Here is a 23,205-nt window from a genome sequence, read left to right on the forward strand (position 1 = left end):
CAATCATGCAATTATTAATCTAACAGTAGGTAATCATACCAAACCGAACCAGTCTATATTTTGCCTTCTCTTACTTTAATCCATGTATGGCTACCAAATCGTTGAACGCCCAATAAAAAAGGACTAGCATGAGTCAAACTAGCTCACCATCACGAACACCGCGCGTTACCCAGCACCGCCAATATCATCGTGTCTCATCAATCATTCGAATAATTTACCCAGTGTAGGCAAGATCATTTCTTCGGGTAGTACCGGCTCTCGAATGAACCGTCAGTTATAGGTAGTTTGTTTTTGGCGCGCCCAGCCAGTATTAGGAGCTCCTACGTAAGCGACTCTTGAGTGTCAAGAAGCTTGTGGAGTTATATCCGCAGGTCGAAAAGTCGTGGTCCCACAAGGCGAAGGCCATGTCGATCAATATTTAGTTGTTAAAGTAGACAGCCTGAGGGCCGATGCTTATCGGTGAAGGCTAGGCAGTTGCCCCCTTTCTAGTTCCAGCTAAAATAAGCTTCATCAGTAACCCTGCGGGCACTCTTGGTGAGCCGCCGAGTCTAGAAGGAATGGAGGGATAAGTGCGGGCAAGACCAAGAAATTCCAATAGTTGTTTCTCACTATTTTGTGATATTGGTGGTGAATCTGAGTCGTTATGATGCCAAACGCACTGGCGCTAATTTGGGGATACGTTGACCAACCCAAAGTAGAAAAGTCGCTTGGCTGGATACAAGCTTCGCAATAGGGTCAAATTGCCCAGTAATATGGAGAAATGAGGCGGGCCATGATGCGCCTCGCTCATGTCTCATGATACCTGGTAAACAGTGAAGTTGACTGGGAATGTATGACTGCTGAAGCCAGGCACTTTGGATACAGCCTCTCCTGTGGGTTCGACTTGGACCTGCCATCGCGTCTTGGTCAAATCGCCAATTTCGTTCCAAAGTCTTTGGAAGCTCGCTTGGTCGTGCAAATAAGAGGATCGAGTGCTGGTCGAGGTTGGTCCTGGATGATTGGTGCCGACTTGGCGGCCGTAGATCATTGCGTTTCTGGTACCTGGCTTAAGAAATTCGACAACGCGTTTGCCGATATAAAGCTGTTGAATCCAGTTGAATAGATGAAAGAAGCTACCTGCATGGACCATGGTGATCTTGCCGCGTAAAGAAGCCATTTCCTTGTCTTCGGGATCCAGCATATCGCCGGTAACAAAAGAAGCGCCTAGTTGGTGTCGATCCTGGAAAAGATCATAACCAATGTCGATAAATTTGGACTGCAGATCAGTACCGATGAGTTGAGCGCCGTCAACCCCATCCGCACGGAATTGTCGGATCACTTGCCCGACGCCACATCCGAGATCAAGAAGGACATCCCTAGAGCCAGCGACGTTGAGGCGGAAAAGGGCCTGTTGATAGCGAGGATCCTTGGGGTCTGGGATGTATAGGAATTTCCATCGTCCAACGCAAGGGTACTGTGAGACGCACCAAGCCTTCTCTCGCTGAACGCAGAAGGTCATGTCAGTTCTGTGCAAGGAACAACATAGCAAGCGGAATTTGTGAACTTACAACTCGACGTATGTGGCCGTCCAAATCATGGTATGGGATTTTGCTGTAAACCTCGAGAAGATGTCGAGCTGGGCCAATGTCTTGTGGAGGATCTTCGAGATATGTCCAGTCTCGCACCTTCATAACATCCATACTCAACAACATGGTGGGATGAAGAAATTAAGCGTTTAGTCGTTGTGGGAAGGACTCCAACGTAGATCGGCGGTTGTAATACAACAGAAAAGGTTATTTCGCAAGCGTCATTGAAACTATAATAAACGCCGTGTGATGTGAGTAAGAAAGAAGTTGAGAAACCCAATGTTGAAAGTGTGTGAGAGCGGCCCTTCCCTTAAGGCAGGAGACAAGCAGTCGATGATGCCATAACAGTGTTGCTGACGAGGGCGTTTCAACAGGGAATGGAGAAAGGGATGAAAGCTTGAAGAGAAGAGGAAGGATGGAAATAAAAGCAAAAGCAAGAGAAAGACCCTGAGACAAGAGAAAAGAGAGAGTGGATGCGATGCAAACCTTAGAAACAGACAAGGCAGGGTAAGGGGACTTTTGCCGTGTTGATAACTCGCCGAATCGACTAATAAGCTCGCTGGTTCGTGAGACAAATGACAAGGATACCTGACATACTACGTAGTACCTTTACTGGAGTGCAACCTCCTGTACGTTCGCTCGGCAGGTCAGTGAGGCACTATGGGTCCTTTTTTTATGGGCGCGGATATAGGGAGAGTTAGGGCCGTTTTTAACAGTCTTAAGCATAGGACAAATAAAAGACGGGGCTTTAAAGAAGCCTAGAAGCCTAGAAGGTAACTAAAGGACGAGCTAATTGAGAGATAAACATGAATGGAAGGAATCTTGGGATTCATCGAACTGTTTGCATTGCTTGGTTCCAACACTTGCATTTGAGTGACCAAGATTCCTAGCTTCTAGAATCACCAGCGAAATTAGGTAGGTGATCATTCCCGTTCCTTTTCAGGGGTATATTTCCCCTTGTGTAGGTCGCTATGACTGCCGCTCCCGTTGCAACCACATCCAATTCTGTTTCCAGCGCCCTGATACCATTCATGGACACTGGCTGAGCTGACGATACCCACTCGCCTGTCCTTACCCCAGCAGGCCTGGTTCAACAACTAAGTCTCCATGTTTTCAACGCCTCCGGCCTCTCACTCGGACCAATTTTTTGGTTTAACGATCTTGTCAGCTTGTAGAATTACAGATGGCTCGTGTAAGTGGACTTTTGATGCCAGCTACTAAGCGATTTCATTCGTTGGCAATTAAAATGCTCGCGGTCTAATAAAAACTGTCGTCCGGTTTTCTTGCTTGTCAAATATGACAACGGTCGAAGGATCAAAAGTAAAACACATGTAACACACCAGCCATACACTCTAAACTCAGTTGTCATTTTTCTAACAAGTTGTCAGATGGTTTTGTATTATCCCATTGGCTCGTACTGTCGCCTCTTTAGACTCGAACCAACAGAAAGAAGCAAGCATGAATACATACCTGGACTAGTTGGTCGGTACACATGTATTTCCTTTCACCCAGAGGCTGCTGAAGAGACCAGGTACGCTAGGTTATTCATTACCCGCTAGCCTCCGCTGCGGGAAACATGTATCCATTCGCGGAGGCGGCGGCTGTCAGGGATCGCTGAGACAGCCTCAACGTCCCGGTTCTGCCGAGTGGATAACAGGGTCTAGAAACCCGAGGAGAACAATTTAGAAAGCCTGGCAGTAACTCTCCATAGAAACAGAGAGTATCAAGGGCGAAGATAGTACCTGGCCAATGCCTAGGTCTCGTCCCTCATGTTAGCCAGTTCTAGTGCTTGCATTCCTCCCCCAGAAACATCCTTACAGTAATTAATTTACACCTGCAGCTTAACAGGGACAGGGATGATTTGGTGCATAAGTGATCAACAAAATTCGGATTACTTGTACGGTCAAAAGAGATTGATCAGGTAGAACTTTGTCCTTGTTCTTGGACAAAGGAATCTGAACCTGGGGAAGCGATGAAATACCCGGTCAGTCCGAGTACAATAGAATTCGCGATGATACGCCATGGCCCTGGATCAAGAAGTTCATTCGATCATAGTAGTACTAAGCATCACCAACCATGCGCACAGGACATTAAGAAAATCTTGATCAAGCCTCAACAAGCCCATGCTTCCGCCTCGTTTTAGAGCTCCGGTTAACCGCGCTATACGCCGTAACCAACATGAATGATTTCTCCCTCTGTCTGACAAACTCAATTGTCGATAGGGCTGAGACTTGGATGACAAACATTTCGGATTTCTACTATCAATACTCTACTCGTGACAGACATGCGGGCACTAACTTCTGAAGATTAACATCATTGCATCTTCCGTGAATTCATAGGCGGGAAATTACACGTCTTCTGCCGGTTGTTGTAAGTGGGAGGGATGCCATCTGAGCATCCAGTCCCCTGTCAATGTTTCAGTTGATCTGCAGAACCGACCATTTTTACTATTTCTGTCATTGAAGCTATTTCCCAATCAAACCAGTCGACATCTCGCGGTTCTGGCGCATATCGACATGATGCCAGATACGCTAGACAAAGATAGGCAGTTCGACCCCTAACTTTCAGGTGTCAGGGATATTTTACCTTTAGATTCTTGTTATTAAACATTAGATATTGAACCTTAAAGCTACTTTCTCTGTTGCTTCTTGATCGAGGTGGGAAGGACACCATACAGTATAAAGGAAACAAAGAACGAGGGTCCAGCAGAGGGTGCCATTTCCATGCAATAAGACAGGTTTGTGGTGCAGCAGTGATGGCACAGCAAACCTTAAACAACCTATAGAATCATAAGTGTTTTATGCTATACCTGTAGTCTGAAGCTTGGCCGTTGGCCTACATATGCAAGTCTACAGTTTGCCAAGTTTGCTCGCAAGTTAACTCTCTAGGTCTCCCATACCTTTATGCACAACACGAACACCCGGCTTCTTAATCTTTTTTTTAGGGTCTCTTAACCAACCCTTTCGGTTTTGCGATTGACATGTTATGTAAGGACATATCTGCCCTTGTTTGGTAGTTGCCCTCGATACCATGGGCCAAGTAATCGCCTCACATACGACAGTTTGCAGCCAAGAGGTATGAGTTTTCCTATCGGACTGAGTACTTCCGTAAGGATGTATTTAATGATACCTTTTGATTGAGTTTGTTGTTGTCTAGGTAATGTTGGTAGTTTGTCTAGTGAGTAGCAGAAAACTTGACCTCTAAGTCTCAGGGTATGGAAATAAGTTTTCCAAGAACTATAGTCTAAGGAATATAAACTGACGTACTAATTTCGTCTCTTATGCTTCCAGCAGTTAATTTTTCTTACCCCGATGATTGTCTGCTCTGTTTGCTGCTACAAAGTGTACGCAAGTTGACTTCGCTCTTCGGGTACTTTCATAGCTATTTCTTTCTAAGATAAAACTACACAAGATACACAGGGGAAGCACAGCACCTAGAAATGAACAAAACTGTGGTCCACCTGAATACTTGAATTAACCTCAGGCATATGAAACAGAAGCAGGTTATTTGCTGCAAACTGTGTTGAACCCTAACATGTTGTCGCCAAACCTTCAATAATATTTGCTTTAGGGTATGTGAATGACTAAGCACATCACAGACCGAGCATTTCCCGTCCTCCGAAAAATTCTTCCTTCTCCGTGATCTTGTCCAAAACACCCACACAAAGTGCCTGAAGTCATCGGGGCCGAGTTCTTCCTCTTCCGTCGAGGCGTCGCATTTATTCAGTTCCGAGATCCCAGAACAAGAAGTCGTGTAAGTCGTCAAGACCAAGACATAGTTTCCCCATCTTACAGCACGAACGCAATCTTGTTGTCGCGCTTGTTGCCAGCTTCACATTGACCTATAGTCGCCATCGTGTTGAACTGCTGCTAACAATGCCTTCGTCCAGTGACATCTTTGCGCGTCGCGCAGGATTCAGCTTGGTGGAACGCGTATATATCGCGTATCAAGACTAGAATCATTGAAGCATTGCTCTACTTTCCTAATACCAGGCGCATATTGCCATCCCGAGTGACGATTTAATACCTCGCAAGTCCCAATCGAGTTCTATTTGTGTACTCAGACGGACACAATTATGGCCACAAAAATGGAACCTGATACCGATGGTAACATCACATATCCTTCTCCAGGAGCCGAGGCCATGGAATCCGGTCCTTTTTACAACACTGCCGGCCGAGATGGCGCCCAAGAGCATCAAGAGAGGATCGATGGTATCGCGGCGCATCATGACCACCACGAACAGTCCGAACATCAAGTCCCCGAACAAGTCCAACATGTACAAGTCCAGGAGCATGATCAAAGTGAACTGCAACAGCCGGAAACAGAAGCTCCCCAACAGCACGTTTCTCGTCCCGCCAATCTAGAGGAACTTCAGTTGGCAGCACAGCTGGGCCAAGGTCTGGCAGGAACACCCATGATGCCTGCCACGGATCCCAACATGAATGTTGAGGATCCCAATCTGCGAAATATCATGCCCCATCCTGAACCTGACCAACAGCAAACATCGTCATATGTTCACGATACTCCTACGAGCGACCCCATGGTATCGCATGCCATGTCTGTCTCTGTTGGGCCACCTATGGCTCCCCAGTATCCGATCGACAACAGTATCCCTCCGAGAAAGAGGTCAAAGGTTTCAAGAGCATGCGATGAATGCCGGAGGAAGAAGATAAAGTGTGACGCTCAGACCGACACTGGCGATGCTCCCTGCTCGAGCTGTGCAAGGTCCTCTATCAGATGTTTGTTCAGCCGTGTACCTCAAAAACGAGGTCCCAGTAAGGGGTACGTATATTTTCGTCTCGATAGTAACCCTAAATAACTAACATATCGCAGATACATCAAAGAGCTGGCAGACCGTATTCACAGCATCGAGAACAAACTTGAATCAGATGGAGGTATCAGCCAGGACGACATCGACAGACTCTTCGTTACGGATAGGCCCCGACCGAGTCAGAGCGATGACTCTGCTCGCAAAAGACCATTCTCTAGTATCTCAACAAACGAATTTACTACACCTTCGCGACAGACTCCATGGGGATCTGAGCATAGAATCCAAGCCTCCCCAGGAACATCTGAAGCATACGCATCCTATGACAATAGCTCATTAGTACCACAACCTGCACCCCTCCTCAAGCCCGAAAGCGCGCCTGCCAAGCCGCCTGTGGCTCCTATGGAAGTTTCCATGCCCGATGCTCACGAAGATGTAGACATTGATGAAACCATGCTACACAGGTCAGTAAATTTTGACGTGCTGTGTTTTCTGTAGCTAATCGTCTTTCAGTTATTTGTCCACCTTTCAGCCTGTCTATCCGATACTACCCAGTACGAAGGAGCGGATGCAGTCACTGCTCGCGCAATGCCCAGTGTCTCTTCAGAACGCATTTGCGTATGCTCTCTCCGCTGTCGTGGGATCTGGTGGCGACACAAAACTTGCCAACTGGCTCCTCTCTGAATGGGAGAGCGACGAGAGCACTGCTAAACGGACTGCTACACGGGCTGCACACATCGTTCATGGGCAAAGCTTGCTCTTGCTTGTGATTGATGCCGATATGCGATCACTGCCTATTTTACCTTTCCTTCTGACACGCGCTATCGCCCTGGCCAGCTCAATAAGGCTATGGAGGTACACTCCCATGGAGTCGCTCGTAGAGCCAGATTCAGATGATGCACTGTCTGTACAGCTATGGTGGTCGTTAATTCTGATGGATCGCTGGTATGCCATTGGTACAGGAAAGTTGCTGCTTATACCAGACCGCAGCGTGGTAGCTCCTCCTGGCCTAGAGAACATCCTTGGAGAGGTTTGTTTCTACCTTGTTCGTAAGTGACAGCTAAACCCTCTTGATCAAGAAGTAACCGCTAACCAGTTCCCAGGACTTTCGAAGTTGCTTGGTCGCCTCTGGCATGCCATTTCGACCTTGCAGCCCGGAGCCTCAACAACCGAGGAAAACACGGCTCAAATTCTCTCGGATTACATCGAGAATTATCGAGAAGATCTGCCCGCGCATATTGAACCCGCATCGCACCCAATGGTCCATATGGCATACTGGCACTGCAGGCTCCTCGTAATACTGCTTACCCCAGGAGCTACTCCATCAGAGACGATGTGGGCTACCAAGGAACTCATCAATCTTCTCTCCGCGAACGACTATTTGCGTAGCCCGCTTGTTAACCACTTTGTGGCGCTTGTTTCCATGTCTCTAGCAAAACTGATCAAGCTGGACCGATCGCGAGAAGAAGCGACGCAACTGATCAAGGACATCATAGATAAACCCGCTACGGTATGGGACGGTGTTCGTGAGAAGCTCACAGAAAAATTGCGGCCAGCTTCCTCAGTGGAAGCAACCGCGAGTCAGGGACTCCAACATCTGGCAGACCTGGCCACAGCCCACGAAGGCGATGACATTCCTTTTGGTCCATCGTTGGCATTGGGATATCTGGAGATGGCTTAATCGGCCTTGTCTCCTCGGGAACAGAAAGTTGACCTCTGAGCTTAGGGGTCTAAAGAGCATAAATTCACTTGTTAATGTTGTCTAATGCCCCTATGGTCAACGTTTCTGATAGCCTGAGGATTGTAAACCAACACTTGGAAGATGGTGTAAAGGGGGGCCATAATATGACGGGAAGGCCTATGTTTGGGTGGTTTTGGGGGATCTTGTACTATTAGTATTCCTGGTTTGACACTTGTTATAAACCGGGGTTCATGAAAATGGGGATTGATGACGAAGAATGATACATGACGCCAAAGCTCGCACCGTGAATGATGGCGTCTAATTTTGTTGAGATGCTATTACGGAGACGCCTAAGTGGTATCAACTAAGATTGATTATCTTGTCTGACTATCCTATCAAACGGTCTTGTAACCGAATATTCATTTCACCTGCAGAAAAGGCTTCGAACAGAGTTTAGTAATTCAGTTGATCCTTCAAGCTACTGCTGTCTGGCTTGAAAAAAAGTCAAATGGTGCATATTTCAAGCTGTGCCTGATCGACACGTACATCGTCTACTTCTACCTCCGAGGATCGGGGAAGACGTGACGAGTAGTGATGAGATTGGATTTACGTAACTTGCCCTTATCGAATAAAAGCCTTTTTTTTTTTCTTTCAGCTTTTGACTAGTCTAATTATTAGTGATCGATTGGTGTGTCTGTGAATCTGTCGGTCAGTCGGTAGTTAAAAGACGATGGACGATTAGTATTGGAACGGCTTCTACTAGTGGCTTGGATGAACATTTTTTCTGAGGCTACCAGCCAGTTGTCATCGACACCTACTAACGTACGCGTACCTGAACTGGTATTGAGAAGCCGCACAGAAGCCTTCTACGCTTGATATACGCCCCCTCCAACTGCATGTCAGGGTTAAGGAAAATAGACCAGGCCAGGCCCTGCATTACTGAACTGATGCCGGACCGGGACCCAGCGACGGATGTATGCACAGCACGAAAAAGAAAAAGCAAAAAGGTTGTATGCATCTCCGAGCCTAATGGACAAGAGCAAACAACGACATGCATGTACGTTGAAGAATCTTCGTTGGACGTGGTGGGGCTGTTCAACGTTCATCGTGATGATACCCGAACCGAACGACTTGTGTTTATTTCACAGGGTGTTGATCGATAGTTTGTGAAGAATGGAAAATCGGAAGATCTTATTACGTTCATGTAGTTGGATGTCGAGACCATATCCTGGTACGAGTGCCATATCCTTCCCCCATAACTCCAAGGATCCGGGGGACAACCGGGGAGGTAGGCAATGATATGGGGTCCAAAGTCGGGGAAGAGTGGCCATGGTTATAGCGGCGCGTGTTGGCGCTACCAATAAGGTGATGTTAGTTAATATGAAGGAAACGCCGATTGTTTCTGAATACATGCCCGGGTAATTGCCAGTGCTGTCGAATGGGCATCAAGCCAAGATAATGAACATGCTCTCTCACGTATTCCATCCCACTCGTGCTTCGACACGTCGACTCATATCATCTCCGGACGTCCGACGTGTTGCTATGAGATCCGTGACAGAGATCATTAGACGTATCAAAAACAGCTGATAACAACCAGGTGCAGAAGTTCCTGCCAGCTATTCTCAAGCCCATGTCAACACAATCACTCGTAGCATATGCGAAAGGAACAGTAGTTTGGTGTTGGCTCATGGACCTCGACTCGGTTGGTCTCGGTCCCAGTCATGAAGTCTATTGTTGTAGCGAATCTTGGCCAAGTTCTCTTTTTCGTACTTGGCTAGATGTAAGGAGCAGGAAACATCGAGCCAGATATAAGAACGATGTGCAATAATTGTGTCTTTCGGCACAGCATAAATGCCTGACAACCAAGTATAGAATCTTGAATCCTCATCCTGGCCGCATCCTTGGACTTGCAAATTCCCCTTGCGGATAAAATCATGTACATATTGGCGAGACGTGAGGCACCGAAGTGTCTTCTAGCTCGATTCTGCCATAAATCTTTCCGCAAAGCTAATTCACCGAACCAATTGCACTGCTCTTCTCTGCTTGAATGCTAACACGATCTCATGGATCCATGCTCTGTAGTCTTGTATAATTCAAAAAAAAAAAAAAAAAACCAGCTGCGCCTGTTCTATATCTCTTGTTCCTCCCAGTCGATTGTGAGTAAAAGCATGCTCATCAATATCCCCAACCGTCTAGACACCTTTTGGATGAAAATGTCATTCTGTCATCATCATCATCACCATCGTAAATCCAGACGTCATTCTACTGAGTCTGGTTTGCGAGTGGTGGTGAGCGTAAGTTCGCTCTACATGAAACGTATATGTGTTGCCGCTGTTCGCGCAAAATGAGTAAAAAAGAAGCCATATCTCCCATGGCTTCATCCCGTGTGGTATTTTCCAACGCCTGCCGGTGCATGGCCCTAATGACTTGAAAATAAAAAACTGAATGGGTATTATGTACGCCAGGATATTCGAAACCTCAATCAATCTTCACATACCCCAAAAGCTGGGCATGGAAGCAGGGCCGAGAGGGTCGGGACTCTCGTCCATTGTCGCAATGCCCTCGTTGTAATTGGGCATCCAGAATGCTGGGTCATCCTCAACCATTGACAGACCAGCTCCAGCCATTGGGCCAGCTTCGGCTCCCTTATAGAAGCTATCGTAATCAATGGTAGTTAGATCGGCCGAGTTAGCCATCACGCTGCCGCTCTGTCGGATGAAGCTGTCGGTGCGGCTAAAACCACCCAGGCCATCCAGGCCATTGTAGTCGTCATCTCCTCCGGGGAGAAAGTCCTCTACCTCAGAAACCTCGCCCGAAGTCGATGTTGTGTTGGCAAGGTGGGGCAGGTGCTCCGAGCCGCTGCCGAAGTCAAACAGACCATTGAAGCTTTGCGTACCAGCCTGGCTGTAGCTTGATGGCGTGAAACTCTCGCCCTTCATCTCCGAGAGGTCGTAATGGCTCCAGTCGACTGAGGCCGCGCTCAGGCCGGCGCTGTACATAGGAGCATCCGTCTCCGAGTTGAAGCCAGAGCCGAATAGATCGAATGTGCTGTTGGCCATATAGGGAGGATACTCAATGCCCGACAGATCCAGAGGAGGAAGGTTGGCGTTCAAGTTCTGGAAGCTGCTGGCACCGCTCATAAGTGGTGAAGTGGTTTCCGACTTGACTCGGCGTTCTCGGTTGGTAGCAGCACGCGCTCGGCTGCTGGGAGGCTCCCGCGAGCTCTTTTGAAGCATGCTGTCGGCGCCTAGACTGGTAGTGCTGTGAGCCGAGTTCACCCTGTTGAGCTGGTATGGGCCACACTTTTGAGAAGCTCGGTTGGTTCTGTGGGCAGGTTTATGGTTGCCATGCTGGTCGAAAGTCAGAACCCCGTCCGAGTGAACTGTGTTGGCTCGTCGTCGTCGACCAGGAGGCTTTGGGCGACCAGTAATGCTCATGGTCAGGGACTCGCGCTCCGAGTCAGACTCGGGAACGGTGTCAAGGGCAGGCTCGTTCTTGTGTGAGCAACTACAGTGGCCGCCATGGTTGCAGCAGCACGTCTCTGCGAAAGGTTTAGAAAATGCGACTTATGACGACCGCCTCGAGGTCTAGGACAGCTCGAGGCTGGAGGATGCTCACCAGTGTGCCCGTCAACAGTTGGCTGCAAATGGGCACATTTGCTCGTCTTCTCACCACAGTCGCACTTGACATGGGCAGAGCGAGACTTGCGCATAGCGCGACAGTGCGCGCATTGGGAAACCGGTCGACCCTTCTTGTTGATATGTTGAAGTGGACGGTCTGGAGGTGGCACGTGGTAAGCAGTGGCTCACATGACGAAGTCGAGTGTTCGATATGGAATAGACTTACCAGAATGTTGACAATTGCTCACACGATGGCCGCGAACGCAGGCCTCGCAAGCATACTTTTCTCCATCAATTATCATTTTGGCGGGGTGCTAACAGGTCTGAGATGCAGTCGACTCGTGAGCTGGATAGCAAGATGCTTTGTGCTGACAGCAGTTGATTTCTGGCAGAAGTCTGATATGTAGGTCTCAGAGAGATTAAGTCCCAGTCGAGTACGCTTGGTTCGGACAAGGTAGAAGGAGAATATGGTGGATTTCTATCGGCGCCGATGTTGAAGGCTTATGTGTAAGTGTCCCGCAAAAAGTACTTCCGCGCTAAATCAAGTGGACTTGAAGTTGGGGAAAATGGGCCGAAAGAGCTTTGGTAAACCGGACAGCTACATGAACATATCGCGGCGAAGCTTAAGCAGAGCTGGAAGAGGCTGGAAAATGAATCCAGTCAAGGAACGAGGGGACAGAGGACAATAAAAGTTTTCGAGGGCAAGTTGATAAAGCCAATTGATGTGAGAGAGGAACAGGAGTGGAGATGCCACCGACCGGTGGGTGGGTAAATTTTCCCTTGGGGTGTCTTGGGGTCTCCTCTGGAACTGTACTGTACGGTACCTAGACCTAGCTTGTGGTCGGGTTGGATCGCTACTGTAACCCTGGGCCCTGGGTGTGCAAGAGATGTGGTTGGGTGGGTGTGGGTGGGAGAGCCAGAGGGAGTGCGCCGCAGGAATACCTGAATTGGATGGGCGGACGAGGTCGGCGGCAGGACCGGGGTTTCTTCTGATGCACAAGCGGGTTTGGCGCCTTCAGCTACAGAGCCAGCTAAGACAAGACAAGGACATCGACAACCAAGGCCAAGCCAAGCCGCCTTGCTGGAGACGTTGTAGGTGGAGATGTCGGCCCGGATGGTCGGAGCGTTCTCGTTTTGCGTTGTGTTGTTCGTCGGACCTGGTACTGTAGCTGTGGTGACGTCGGCGGCCGACACCAATTGTGAAGAGACGAAAGAGAGCACACTACACTTCCGAGCGCGGTCCCTGATGAATAGAAGAACACAGCGGGAGCTGTATTCAGGAACGGGAGAAAGAAGTGAAAGTGAGAGACAAATAGAAAATCTAGGAGGAGGGCTTGTCTTATGGCTTTGACAACGCGACAATGATGAGGACACAAACACCATCAGCAGCAGCAGCGAGGCGTGGTGTGCAAAGCAGCACAGCATGCACCACAATGTGATATGTCTGTGAATGGCAGCAGAGCACCCTTTGATCCCTTGGTCCCTTGCCCAGTCATGATCCCCTTGATCCTCATCTCGCGCCGAATCGATTCCCGCACGTATAGAATCGAATTCTTGCTTTCTCGCTGGTTATAATTCCGTCTACCTGCCCGCCCGCTCGCTTGCTCTGTTGCTTGTGCCTACGGCCCCCAGGCCCCATTGCCCAATATCCTTGTCTTGAATAAACCCAGCAAGGCCAGGCCAGACGTGGAGGAGGGAGGTCGCGGACACGGACGCGATCGAGGATACTCGGCTGTACAGTGTGGGACGATGGCGCAAGCAGCAAGGTGACCGGGCTGGGGCACCGGGGTGGAAAGCGTGGGCTAGGATGGGGGACAAGGGTTCTGAAGCGACCATGACGAGCTTGAGAGGGCATCGTCACCCTCGGTGGCCCGTGGCATGGCCAGTGAAGAGTGGGATAAAGACCGAGTTCGGAATAGCGTCCTCGTGCCTCTTGCTCTCAAGGGTTCAATTGTGATACAAATGTTGGCGGGCATCGGTTCCTGTGACTAGGGCTTGAAAGAATTGCAGTTGTTTATTGTACAGTACATCTATGTCCAGATCGACAGTCTTTGACCGTGTAAAATGTGGGAGTTGATACAACCGTCGCGCCGGTTGATTGATAATTTTAGGTCGAGCGAGTGAGCTTGGGGGGATTGTGGAGCTTGGTCTAGGTAGGCTTGTGGGATTTGTCCATGAATGTTATAGTGGATGGATCACGATGGATGGGGAAGATTGGAGCGAGACAGATTACAGTGGAGGAGAGTGAAGGGTACAAAGTGAGAAGGAGGAGCCGCACGCATCGCATCGTATCGCTATTGCGCATGGGTAGAGGGGAAGGTGCCCTACCTGAGCCCTTCGTTGGGCAGGTCGAGTTTACTGTACCTGCCTTGCTCGACAACGCAGATAGACAATATCGGCGATGTTTGGCAAAAGGTTATGTGGTGGTTGCTCCGTTCGGAATTGCCTACCGTAAAATAGTAGTGTTTCTGCGGGTAAATTAGGTTGACTGGCATAACGGGACGGAGTGACGATCAGAATATCCATGTTTAACTTTATGGGAGAATTCGGGGCCGTAGAGATGCAGCGACGCTGACTGGTTTGGCTTGATATCCTAGTCCCAACATTCGGGATCAAAATCAGCCATAACTCTCTGATGAGGAATTATGTTTTTATAATTTTGCTTGAGTCAAGTCAAATCAAGTCCAGTCAACTTGAGACGAACACAACAGAAACACGGGGCAGTCAACGGTAATGGCATAGTGATCGGTCATAAGCCTGGACATCACGGTAGCATTCAACTTTTCCGTCCACTTCTACTGCTACTCGGCTTCCAAATCTGACGGCTAGATGGTGCCTTATGCAGCCGGATATCGGCTGTATTTTAGGAACCTCTCGTGCAGGTATCGTCGCCTGCAGGCTGTGCCTTGCCCTGTACCTGGTCAGACGGTACAGTACATACAAACTGACTGACATTTACAGGCCGTCCGCCTGTCTCGTTTAGTGGCCGTTGGCTGGGGTTCTTAGACTGGGGGGTAGGGCATCCAGTTGGCATTCGTCAGTGAGGATCGCGGCAGGACAGACAGGCAGGCAAGCAATTCAAACAAGGTTTACAGCTATTGGCTGACTCGAGCTTAAACGGGTGCGATTTGACCAGGTTAGCTACCTAGCTAGTTTAACAGATTGATGAAGGTCATCAAAAGCGGAAAAAGAAAAGTTTTACGTTATGCAGCACCTTATCGGCGGAGCATCTTCGGGTCGATCCATCCATCAGTTTGAGTCGTGCAGGAAGAGAACCAAGCAGTACGTTAGTCTAGTTGGTACTAGGTATCCTCAGGGATGGAGTATAGTTGGGGTCGGTATCAGTTCGGAAACCCGCAATTGTTGGTGCTGTTGGTAGACTCCTTGTAAATAACTGATCATGGTAAGCTGAGTAAATCTATATAGTAACTTTATCAGCGATAACTGAATTACCTGATTAATTATCCGTACAATCCCCATAAAGAATGGAAGCACAACGGATGTAAATGCAGGGCTCCTTTCTTCCTGTCTGTGCCGCTATGAAGCTGTATGTCACACACACTGTACGCGAACACTGTAATAACTCAGGCTGAGTGATGGATGGCATTAAACCGCTGCAGCTCCACCTATCAACATCCTCCTGCATCAAACTATTCTCCAGCTCATTTGATAGGGCGTGATTGATGCTCGCCTACATTCACAACTTTTGTCTTAAATTTTGCAAATTCTGATGATGTCTTGGTTGCACCCTTAGCGGAAACAGTAATGCCGCGGCTCTGCTTCTGCAATGCAGCAATTTGAAAACCGGCCAGTTCAATTACCGACCAGCAAGTGACATTGCTGAAGCGAGCAGAGTGTTATTAATTTACTTCCCTGTGCACATGAGATGGTATTCTCGTTTAATTCTCCTAAATATTACAGTTTCTTCGCTTGCGATTTGATACGCTGCTTCCCACTTCACGTTCGTTGACTCCATTCTTGCGCAGGCAACAACATCATCATACTTCTGATGCCCCTTGTCTAGGGTTCACGCGACGCTTTCTGATCAAGGCCCAGACTGTCAGAAGCTCACAACCTACAAGCATCCTGGATCCTTTTATCCACAAAGCCCCAGCTTATTCACTAGCACCTATGCCCCTACAGGCATGCCGGACTATGTATAGCCGCTGGGCTTTCTCTTGTCCGTGTTGTGGTTGTGGAATTTCGAGATGGCGTATGTGAGCAGACAGAGATGACTGACCAACAAGTTACATTGTCTCAGGATAGCTCTTCAAGACCCTCGTGGACCCTGCAAATCATTGGTCCAGGGTGCCCCCAAACCAAATTAAGCACAAACCGTGCTACGTACCATGACAAGCGCACTTGTCTGCAGACCGCTGATCCAGGGGTAGCTATTGGGCCTTCCAGGCTGAATAGTCTTGGCTACAGAGATTCGCCGATGCTATTTGTAGCCTCGCCTCTCATTTTCCTGTCGGACTTCCTATCTTGGTATAATTATTCGGGGACTATACGGTGCTTCATCGTTAATTTGAAGCTTGGGCGGACATTGATACCGGCAGCAAATTTCACGGTCGACATTGTTAACCTGTAGGACCCTTCGGCGTGCATTCTTGAGTAATCAACACCTGTGACCGAATGCTGACATTCTGCAGTGCTTCAGTGATTTAGACGGGTGGCTGAGACATCCCTCCGTTCATCCATTAGCATCGTCGACTTTTCCGCGTCATCAGCATTGCACAGTCATCCGTCTCCGCCCGGTTGGTGCAGGTCCAATCCTGTCGGGTTCAATTCGTTCCGGAATCCATACAAACGGATACACTCCGAGGTGCGGCAGACTTGCGTTTTAGCTGTGTGCTTGTGACATGCGCATCCTGTAGTTGAGTTGACAGCATTTCCCCAACTTCCCCCGCGATGCGATGCACGGATCCCGACAGGAAAGTGCGGGTGAGCGGGTGCCGGGAGTTTGCTTTCGCAATCAAGATGGCTTATACAACAACGACTCATGATGGTTGAACGATAATATTTGAATTCGGAATTCTAATATACTACCGTGGTCAAATTGCTACTCGTATTCTCTCGTCGCTTGGCTGTGTACAAACACAATGCATGACGGCTGAGCTTCGGTTGCTTTTACAACCCCAGTCTGTAATCGCGGGTATTCCCTTTACCCTCGTCATGATGAACGTTCCTTCAAACCGATCATACCAAAGATATTCAACCCCTGTGCCTCAGCCAAGGCAAAGCTAAACTGGCCATCAATGAAAACGGAAAAGATTTCCGAGAGCTTCCCCAATGTTGGTCGTTGATATTGGCTGTGATATGTTTTGTCTTGGCCATATACTTGTAGACTTGTACCAAGAAATCATCTCCACGAATCCCTATCGATTCGGACCAAAAGCTCACAGAAACATATCACTCTATGAAACAGGATAAGTAATAAAAGAAGGAATTAACTGAGAGTTGGCTGTTATCAGAAATCCATCACAGACTCGGATCATGGTCTTCCACAAGCTTGGAGACGAACCACGATTCCGGCATTTCCTCTTTCTTCCCGGAGATACACAGATCGGACAAAGCAAATAATACATTTACAAGGAATATAACCAGAAAACGACAACCTTGACCCCGCAACCTAGCCGCTAATTCAACATCAAAAGTTATTTTGGAGCCGCCAAAAGCGACAGCCGCGCTGGAGTGGGATACCGAGCAAGCTTCGGAGTTTATCAGACCGCCTGAGGAGATAGATCTATGATCTCCACGCCATCTGTCCACGTGTATGGGGTATTAAACTCCATACTCAAGATGGAAGATGAAAAGAAGGTCTATTACTTGACCGCAACTGATGCAGTGTCAAGGATTTCACGCAGGAACCAGTCATGATGTCTTTGGTTGTAATGCTCGATTGGAGGTCTGACTTGTTGTTCCATTCTGCGCTATAGCAGACCCTTACATGTCTACGTCCACTCCACGAGGCTCACGCAGGGTCTGCACCACACCTGCCTGTTCCTTACTTGCATCTGTCAATTCACTTGTGACTTGCCTAATCACAGATGGAGCGACCAAGCAGGGATGGTTTATTCAGCTGACAATGTCCTGAGCATCATGATTACATACTGGGAAATACAACCATGAAGTTCGCTCTCGTTTATTCGTGATATACGGATTAGTTCTGCTATCAAATGCGAGAGGAATGAACTACAGCCTCTCCCGGCCCACTATGGATCGACATTTTACTAACAACTCTCGACAAAAGTGGTTTCCGTTTGAAATGCCTGATACCAATCGTTTCATGAAGCTGTCAAGACGAGGGGCATTTCCGGATTGTCTTCAATCTTGATGCCTCGCGGTTGTGTGACTTCGGCTCTTGTTAGTCGCCAAGAGAGGCGTGAAGTAGCAACCATAACCCACAAGTCACTGGGTTTGACCTGGTTCCACAGACACCGCCATTATCAGTCATAGGCTAACTGATGGAAACAGGTTTGCTGTCAGTCTGCAATTGGAAGGCATGACAATTTGAAACGGCAATCAGCCGTTCACTTACATAGTCACACTTTGCACAGATCAACATGAGAAACCGACCTCAGGTTCAGCTAAGTCATGTCATGACATGGCATGTCAGGACAGTGCTTGATATCTCGAACTGGCACCGTCCCCCAAGTCACTCGAAAACGGACCGGAACCCTTGCCTGGCTTGTTTAAGACTCCAGACATCTCGTCGGGGCCCCAAACTCTGCCCCCACCATCCCGCATCCTTATATGTCAACATGATTGGCCCTTGGCATCACATCGACGTCCCCCCAAACAGGATTTTGGGCTGTCCTTCTGCCTCCCACACACACCACGACCCTTGATCTTCTGTTATAAGTTAGTTTCCAGCAGTTTTTCTAGAAGCTTGCGCCCCTGCGTCCTTGTGGTACAATGTAGGGAGCTCGGACCAGCCTGTCAAGATGGTCTCTCATTGCTCGCAGGAAAACTAGCCTGTGTGCCAGCTCGTGCATATGTATGAATGAATCAGCAAGAATCTTTGTTGGATGCGAGCAAGTGTTGGTCACCAGGGACATGTACTTTACGGTACCCATACCATACACAGACCTTGTGGTTTCAATCCTCGGCTTTTCTAATGAGATCTGTGCTTTTAGGTAAGTTTCTTCCCCATGTTCAGAGTGGAGTTGAATGATCGGTCCATGATACCACGTAGCATATGGCATTTGGCCAAATGCTATTGATCTGCGTCAAAGACCTTGGCCGATTGATCATCATTTGGCAAATGAGTTTCTCTTACACTTTGCAAGGAATGGAGATTCGCCTAGTCGACGGACCGACACCGACGTGTTATTCGTTGACCGAGCGTGTTATTAATATGTAACACGGACAATCTTGACAAGTCTATTACATTTATGTTTTGCTGGCGATGGGGCTCATTTGCGCCGTCCATCGGTAGCTCTGCACGCGCGATTCCTAATGAGTGTTGGGCTCCATCTGCACCTCGACATTTGCGATGGCGCTTCTGTTTAGCCGCATCTGCTTCGATCCATATCCAATCTCTTCGTCTCAGGTCAGCACAAGCACGAGGGTGAGGGTGAGGGTCGCCCTGGTCAGATGTCTCTTGAGCCTCTACTACGTAGCACGGCCGTACGGATATTACAGTTTTTGCCTGTGATCAATTTCCACTATTTGATATTGTGAGGCTCGGTGCGAAATGAAACGAAACACGAGCCCTAGTTTAACGATGGGCTGAACGGTTTAACTAGACGCCACGGGAGACCATGACAAGAATGGAATGGGTACGCACATAGTTGAAATTGGCAAAAGACAAGATAAAGATAGTATGCAGATACGTTGCGTGCTTATGACATTATGTAACTGTGTTGTCACAGCCTCGTTCGTCCCCCATCAGGCACAGACAAGACAGCACATCACATCCATCACAGGCACGATCGTGGTCGATGGCGTTCGGTATATCATGGCAAGCCGCGGTTGTTGGTGGACAAAGGCGAAGCGAAGGAACAGGAAAGTCGAAACGGGCCGGTTTTTTCATGAAGCTCCATATATATTTCAATAAGAGACGGTTCTACTGGCTCTCCATATCCATGGATATGGAGAGTTGCAATGCAGTCGACCATGAAGCCATGGAAGACTGGGGCCCGCAGGACCATTCCATCCTGTCCGTAAAAGGCAAGTCGAGCGCGCAGCTCTCTGATTGGTTTGGATGCGACGCCTTGCTCTGGATTGGAGCGTTTATTGGCCCAAGCCACGAAGACTTTTGATTGGTTCATCGGGGACCGGGCAATCAAAATACCCCCACGCGCTGACTTTGCCAAATTGCAAAGTCAAAACTCAACCATATCTTTGACAGGCAGACTTTTCTTTCCCTTTGCAACCACACAAAAAGTCAAGTTGGGGTCAACACAACCACATTTCTTTCTACCCATCTCGCTGGGCACGCCACGAGATACCGCTGATCCCCGACAGCTACTGCAACCCTTACGTGCTTTGCACTGCAATACCAAGCAAGGTCGATTCCTTTGCGTTGCGTCATGATTCTGGCGAGTATTGTATTGCACTGTATGTTTGGGAAAGCGGCCGCTGCCGCTACCGATGTGTCAGGCGCATTCTGATTCGTTTGCGCCTCCCGGTAGGCCTCTTCTGGCAGGTCAGGTCAGGTCAGGACTGGGGGCGACAGCGGCAGAGAGCTCCTCCTTCGCGCAAATCGCGTGTCGGTACGATGCTTGATGGCATCATTTGCCATGCACGCAACCTTGCTACAGATAGTAACCAACAGCTCATTATTTTTTCGCGTGACGTTGTATTTGCCAGCAACTGCGTTGAGTTTTACTCAGCGTGGTAATCGGCATTCTGTGTCTGCTCTCCTTAGACCTGGATGTTTTTGCTCTGGCATAGATAAATATGAACTCGTTGCTGGGCACCCGGCCTTGAGAAGTCGTCTTGACTTCCTCGACAGGCCGGGAATCAGCTGTAGGCACATACCACTTCCGTTTCGTAGCGTGCAATAGATCTAAAACCGATGAACCGAAACGGTAGTTTTGGGCGGCAGTGAAGCATACCTACCTACCTACCATGCAAATGCTAGCTAGTAGCTCCGTCAACTCGAAGCTATTGGATATTATTTCAGCCGGCAGTTGATAGATTGGCTGGGCTGGGTCATCAGAGCTTGGCCTGGCTTGTTTTCTGCATCGTCGACGTGGCTTGAGTCGCGTGGGATTTTGAATCATGGTTCCAGTCCAGGCCATTCAGAAAAGAGTGTCGATGTTGTCAGACGTGAAATCTCACCCTCTTGAGTGGTGAACGATCGGCGGAGTGTCCCGAAGCCGAACCCGGGCGAACGGCGTGACCGATTGGGGGGTTTTGTTTGTATAGATGTAATATACGTAGGTAGTGATTAGCTACATACATACATATTTCTTACTATCCATCCCTACCATGATGGCTTGCCTTGTTGAACATGCGCTGCTGACGCCGAAGGAAATATACGGGTTGATCATTTAGTTTGTTACTCTCGTAATAAATCCATCGGAGCGAGAAATGAAACTCAAAAGCGTCTAATGCGAAACTGTCCGATGGAGTGAAGGGAAGTGTGACTGACCCTTGAGGCAGTGTATCTTTTTGGGTCTCACAAGGTAAAAGAGGATGGATGCTGCGATGTGATGTGAAAGCCACTGAGTCCAACAAACATCCAGATACAGCAGGTGGTGGTTTTGATCAGCGGATTGATACCCAACAACCAGTATTATGGACAGATGCTGCTATTATTATGACAGTTGTCATTTATTCTTTTTTAACACGGCCGATCGCCCGACAAAAAAGAAAACAATGATAGATGGACTTCCCTACCTATTGTGGATTTTGTTGAAAATGACTGATCAAAGTACATATGAACACCGTATGAACCATGGACAGAGACAAAAATATCCATAAAAATATCAAGATGCTATAAGGCTTGGCTGACCTGGGTATCGATGGTGTGCTCCAGTTTCCAGTTTCCAATTTGAGAGCTGTCGTTTCCAGCCTCCTATTACGGCATGGTCCTCGGTGCCGTGGCGAAAATGGCGGGGTTGGTTGGTGTTCTATTATTCAATCCTTTGACGCTCTACATCTTGTATCAGGAACCGGACTTGACTTGATTTTGCAGCACTACTTGTGGATTTACCTGTTCAGGAAATAGGTGTATCGCCATTGCAGTAGCAAATCCATTGATCAATTCCGTACTCCACCGATAACGTAAACACAAAGTCAACGTACATCGCCATCATGGCAGAGAATAGGTAAGAATAGTCCATCCATATTGGCGTCCAATCGCATGTAAATTGTATCCTGCACATATTGCTAATGTGAATATTCGCTCGCAGTCGTGTTGATATCATCTTCATCGGTGCTGGCGCCGTTGGCTGTTTCTATGCTTCCAGACTCCATCACGTAAAGTACCCTTACCACATGAGAGTAGACATCTCACTAACCAACATAATAGCCATCGCAAAACATTCATGTTTCTCTTGTAGCGCGTTCCAATTATGCTGCTATTCAAAAGGATGGTGTAAAGCTGCAGACGCGAACATTTGGTGACTACACCTTCAACCCTGACGCGGCTTTCCCATCGGTTGATGCAGCTGCAGCTGCAGCCACTGCGTCCGGTGAGAAGAAAGACTGGCACTATATCTTTGTGACGACAAAGGCTCTACCAGATATCAGCGATGACTCTTCCATAATTGAGCCCCTGGTTGGTCCAAAGTCTTGCATTGTTCTCATCCAGAACGGTGTCGGTGTGGAAGAGCCATTCCGGAAACGCTTCCCTAACAACCCCATCGTCAGTGCAGTCACTGTTGTCAGCGCGGAGCAGACTTCGCCTGGTACTATTCGTCAGAACCGTTGGACGCGTGTGAGCATTGGAGCATACACCGATGGCTTGGCCGCGCAGGACTCTGAGCTGGGTCGTCGCGGGACAGAAGCGACCGAGGCGCTGCGTCGCTGGTGGACAGACCTAGGCGGTATCAAAGACGTAGACCCCCACGACGAAGTCGGTCTCCAGACTGTGCGCTGGCACAAGCTCTGTATCAACGCGGCTATGAACCCCTCGGCTGTCCTTTCCGGTGGCCGTGGAAACGCAGACATGGTCGCGGACGACGAGTTGCAGCGACATCTACTGGGTGTAATGAACGAGATCCGCGACGCTGTACCAAAGATACTGGGTCGACCTTTCCCAGACTATATGGCCAAACCAGAGAAGATCATTGAAAGCACGGCGCGGAATAAGGGTGCCAGGCCGAGTATGTTGCTGGACTGGGAGGCTGGCAAGCCGCTGGAGCTTGAGGTGATCTTGGGCAATCCTGTGAGAATTGCAAGGGAAAGGGGTGTTGAGATGCCCAGATTGCAGAGCTTGTATGCGCTTTTGAGGTCGGCTCAGGGGATGAGGAAGAGGGAGAACAAGGGGAAGCTGTGACGATCGGTTGCCCATGGACAACAAGTTAGAATTGGTTATTTTGTGCAGCGAAGATGGTTAGATTATTAAGTTGAATGACTGCGAAGACTAGATTCACTGTAAGGCTACAATATCGA

General features: G+C 48.6%; 4 protein-coding genes across 4 annotated transcripts; 2 read left to right on the forward strand and 2 right to left on the reverse strand.

Moving 5' to 3' along the window:
* Positions 1–337: 337 nt before the first annotated feature.
* EDB82DRAFT_129251 (uncharacterized protein) lies at positions 338–1,975 on the reverse strand. The gene is made up of 2 exons (XM_025733359.2): positions 1,548–1,975; positions 338–1,480 (listed from the first exon to the last, which is right to left on the reverse strand). The coding sequence occupies exons 1-2, from the start codon at positions 1,689–1,691 to the stop codon at positions 794–796; spliced, it is 831 nt and encodes a 276-aa protein (XP_025584274.1). The 5' UTR covers positions 1,692–1,975; the 3' UTR covers positions 338–793.
* Positions 1,976–5,652: 3,677 nt separating this feature from the next.
* EDB82DRAFT_523223 (uncharacterized protein) lies at positions 5,653–8,014 on the forward strand (the record flags this gene model as incomplete). Its single annotated transcript, XM_025733360.2, has 4 exons — positions 5,653–6,347; positions 6,399–6,797; positions 6,847–7,382; positions 7,437–8,014. The coding sequence occupies 4 exons, from the start codon at positions 5,653–5,655 to the stop codon at positions 8,012–8,014; spliced, it is 2,208 nt and encodes a 735-aa protein (XP_025584275.2).
* Positions 8,015–10,503: 2,489 nt separating this feature from the next.
* Positions 10,504–11,936, reverse strand: EDB82DRAFT_473934 (uncharacterized protein; the record flags this gene model as incomplete). Its single annotated transcript, XM_025733361.1, has 3 exons — positions 10,504–11,555; positions 11,633–11,791; positions 11,861–11,936. 3 exons carry the CDS (start codon positions 11,934–11,936, stop codon positions 10,504–10,506), a joined length of 1,287 nt encoding a protein of 428 aa, XP_025584276.1.
* A 9,967-nt stretch (positions 11,937–21,903) lies between these two features.
* EDB82DRAFT_523225 (ketopantoate reductase PanE/ApbA-domain-containing protein) lies at positions 21,904–23,089 on the forward strand (the record flags this gene model as incomplete). The annotated part of the gene is made up of 3 exons (XM_025733362.1): positions 21,904–21,917; positions 22,002–22,068; positions 22,121–23,089. The coding sequence occupies 3 exons, from the start codon at positions 21,904–21,906 to the stop codon at positions 23,087–23,089; spliced, it is 1,050 nt and encodes a 349-aa protein (XP_025584277.1).
* Between the last annotated feature and the right edge of the window lie 116 nt (positions 23,090–23,205).

Source organism: Fusarium venenatum (assembly GCF_020744135.1).
Source record: "Fusarium venenatum strain MPI-CAGE-CH-0201 chromosome Unknown EDB82scaffold_2, whole genome shotgun sequence".
Classification (NCBI taxonomy): domain Eukaryota; kingdom Fungi; phylum Ascomycota; class Sordariomycetes; order Hypocreales; family Nectriaceae; genus Fusarium; species Fusarium venenatum.

Bases quoted from the DNA above. Each gene is read 5' to 3' on its own strand.
- EDB82DRAFT_129251 (XM_025733359.2), bottom strand. From the start codon at position 1,691: ATGTTGTTGAGTATGGATGTTATGAAGGTGCGAGACTGGACATATCTC. The intron at 1,481-1,547 runs GTAAGTTCACAA...TTCTGCGTTCAG, and splicing joins ACGGCCACATACGTCGAGTT to CGAGAGAAGGCTTGGTGCGT.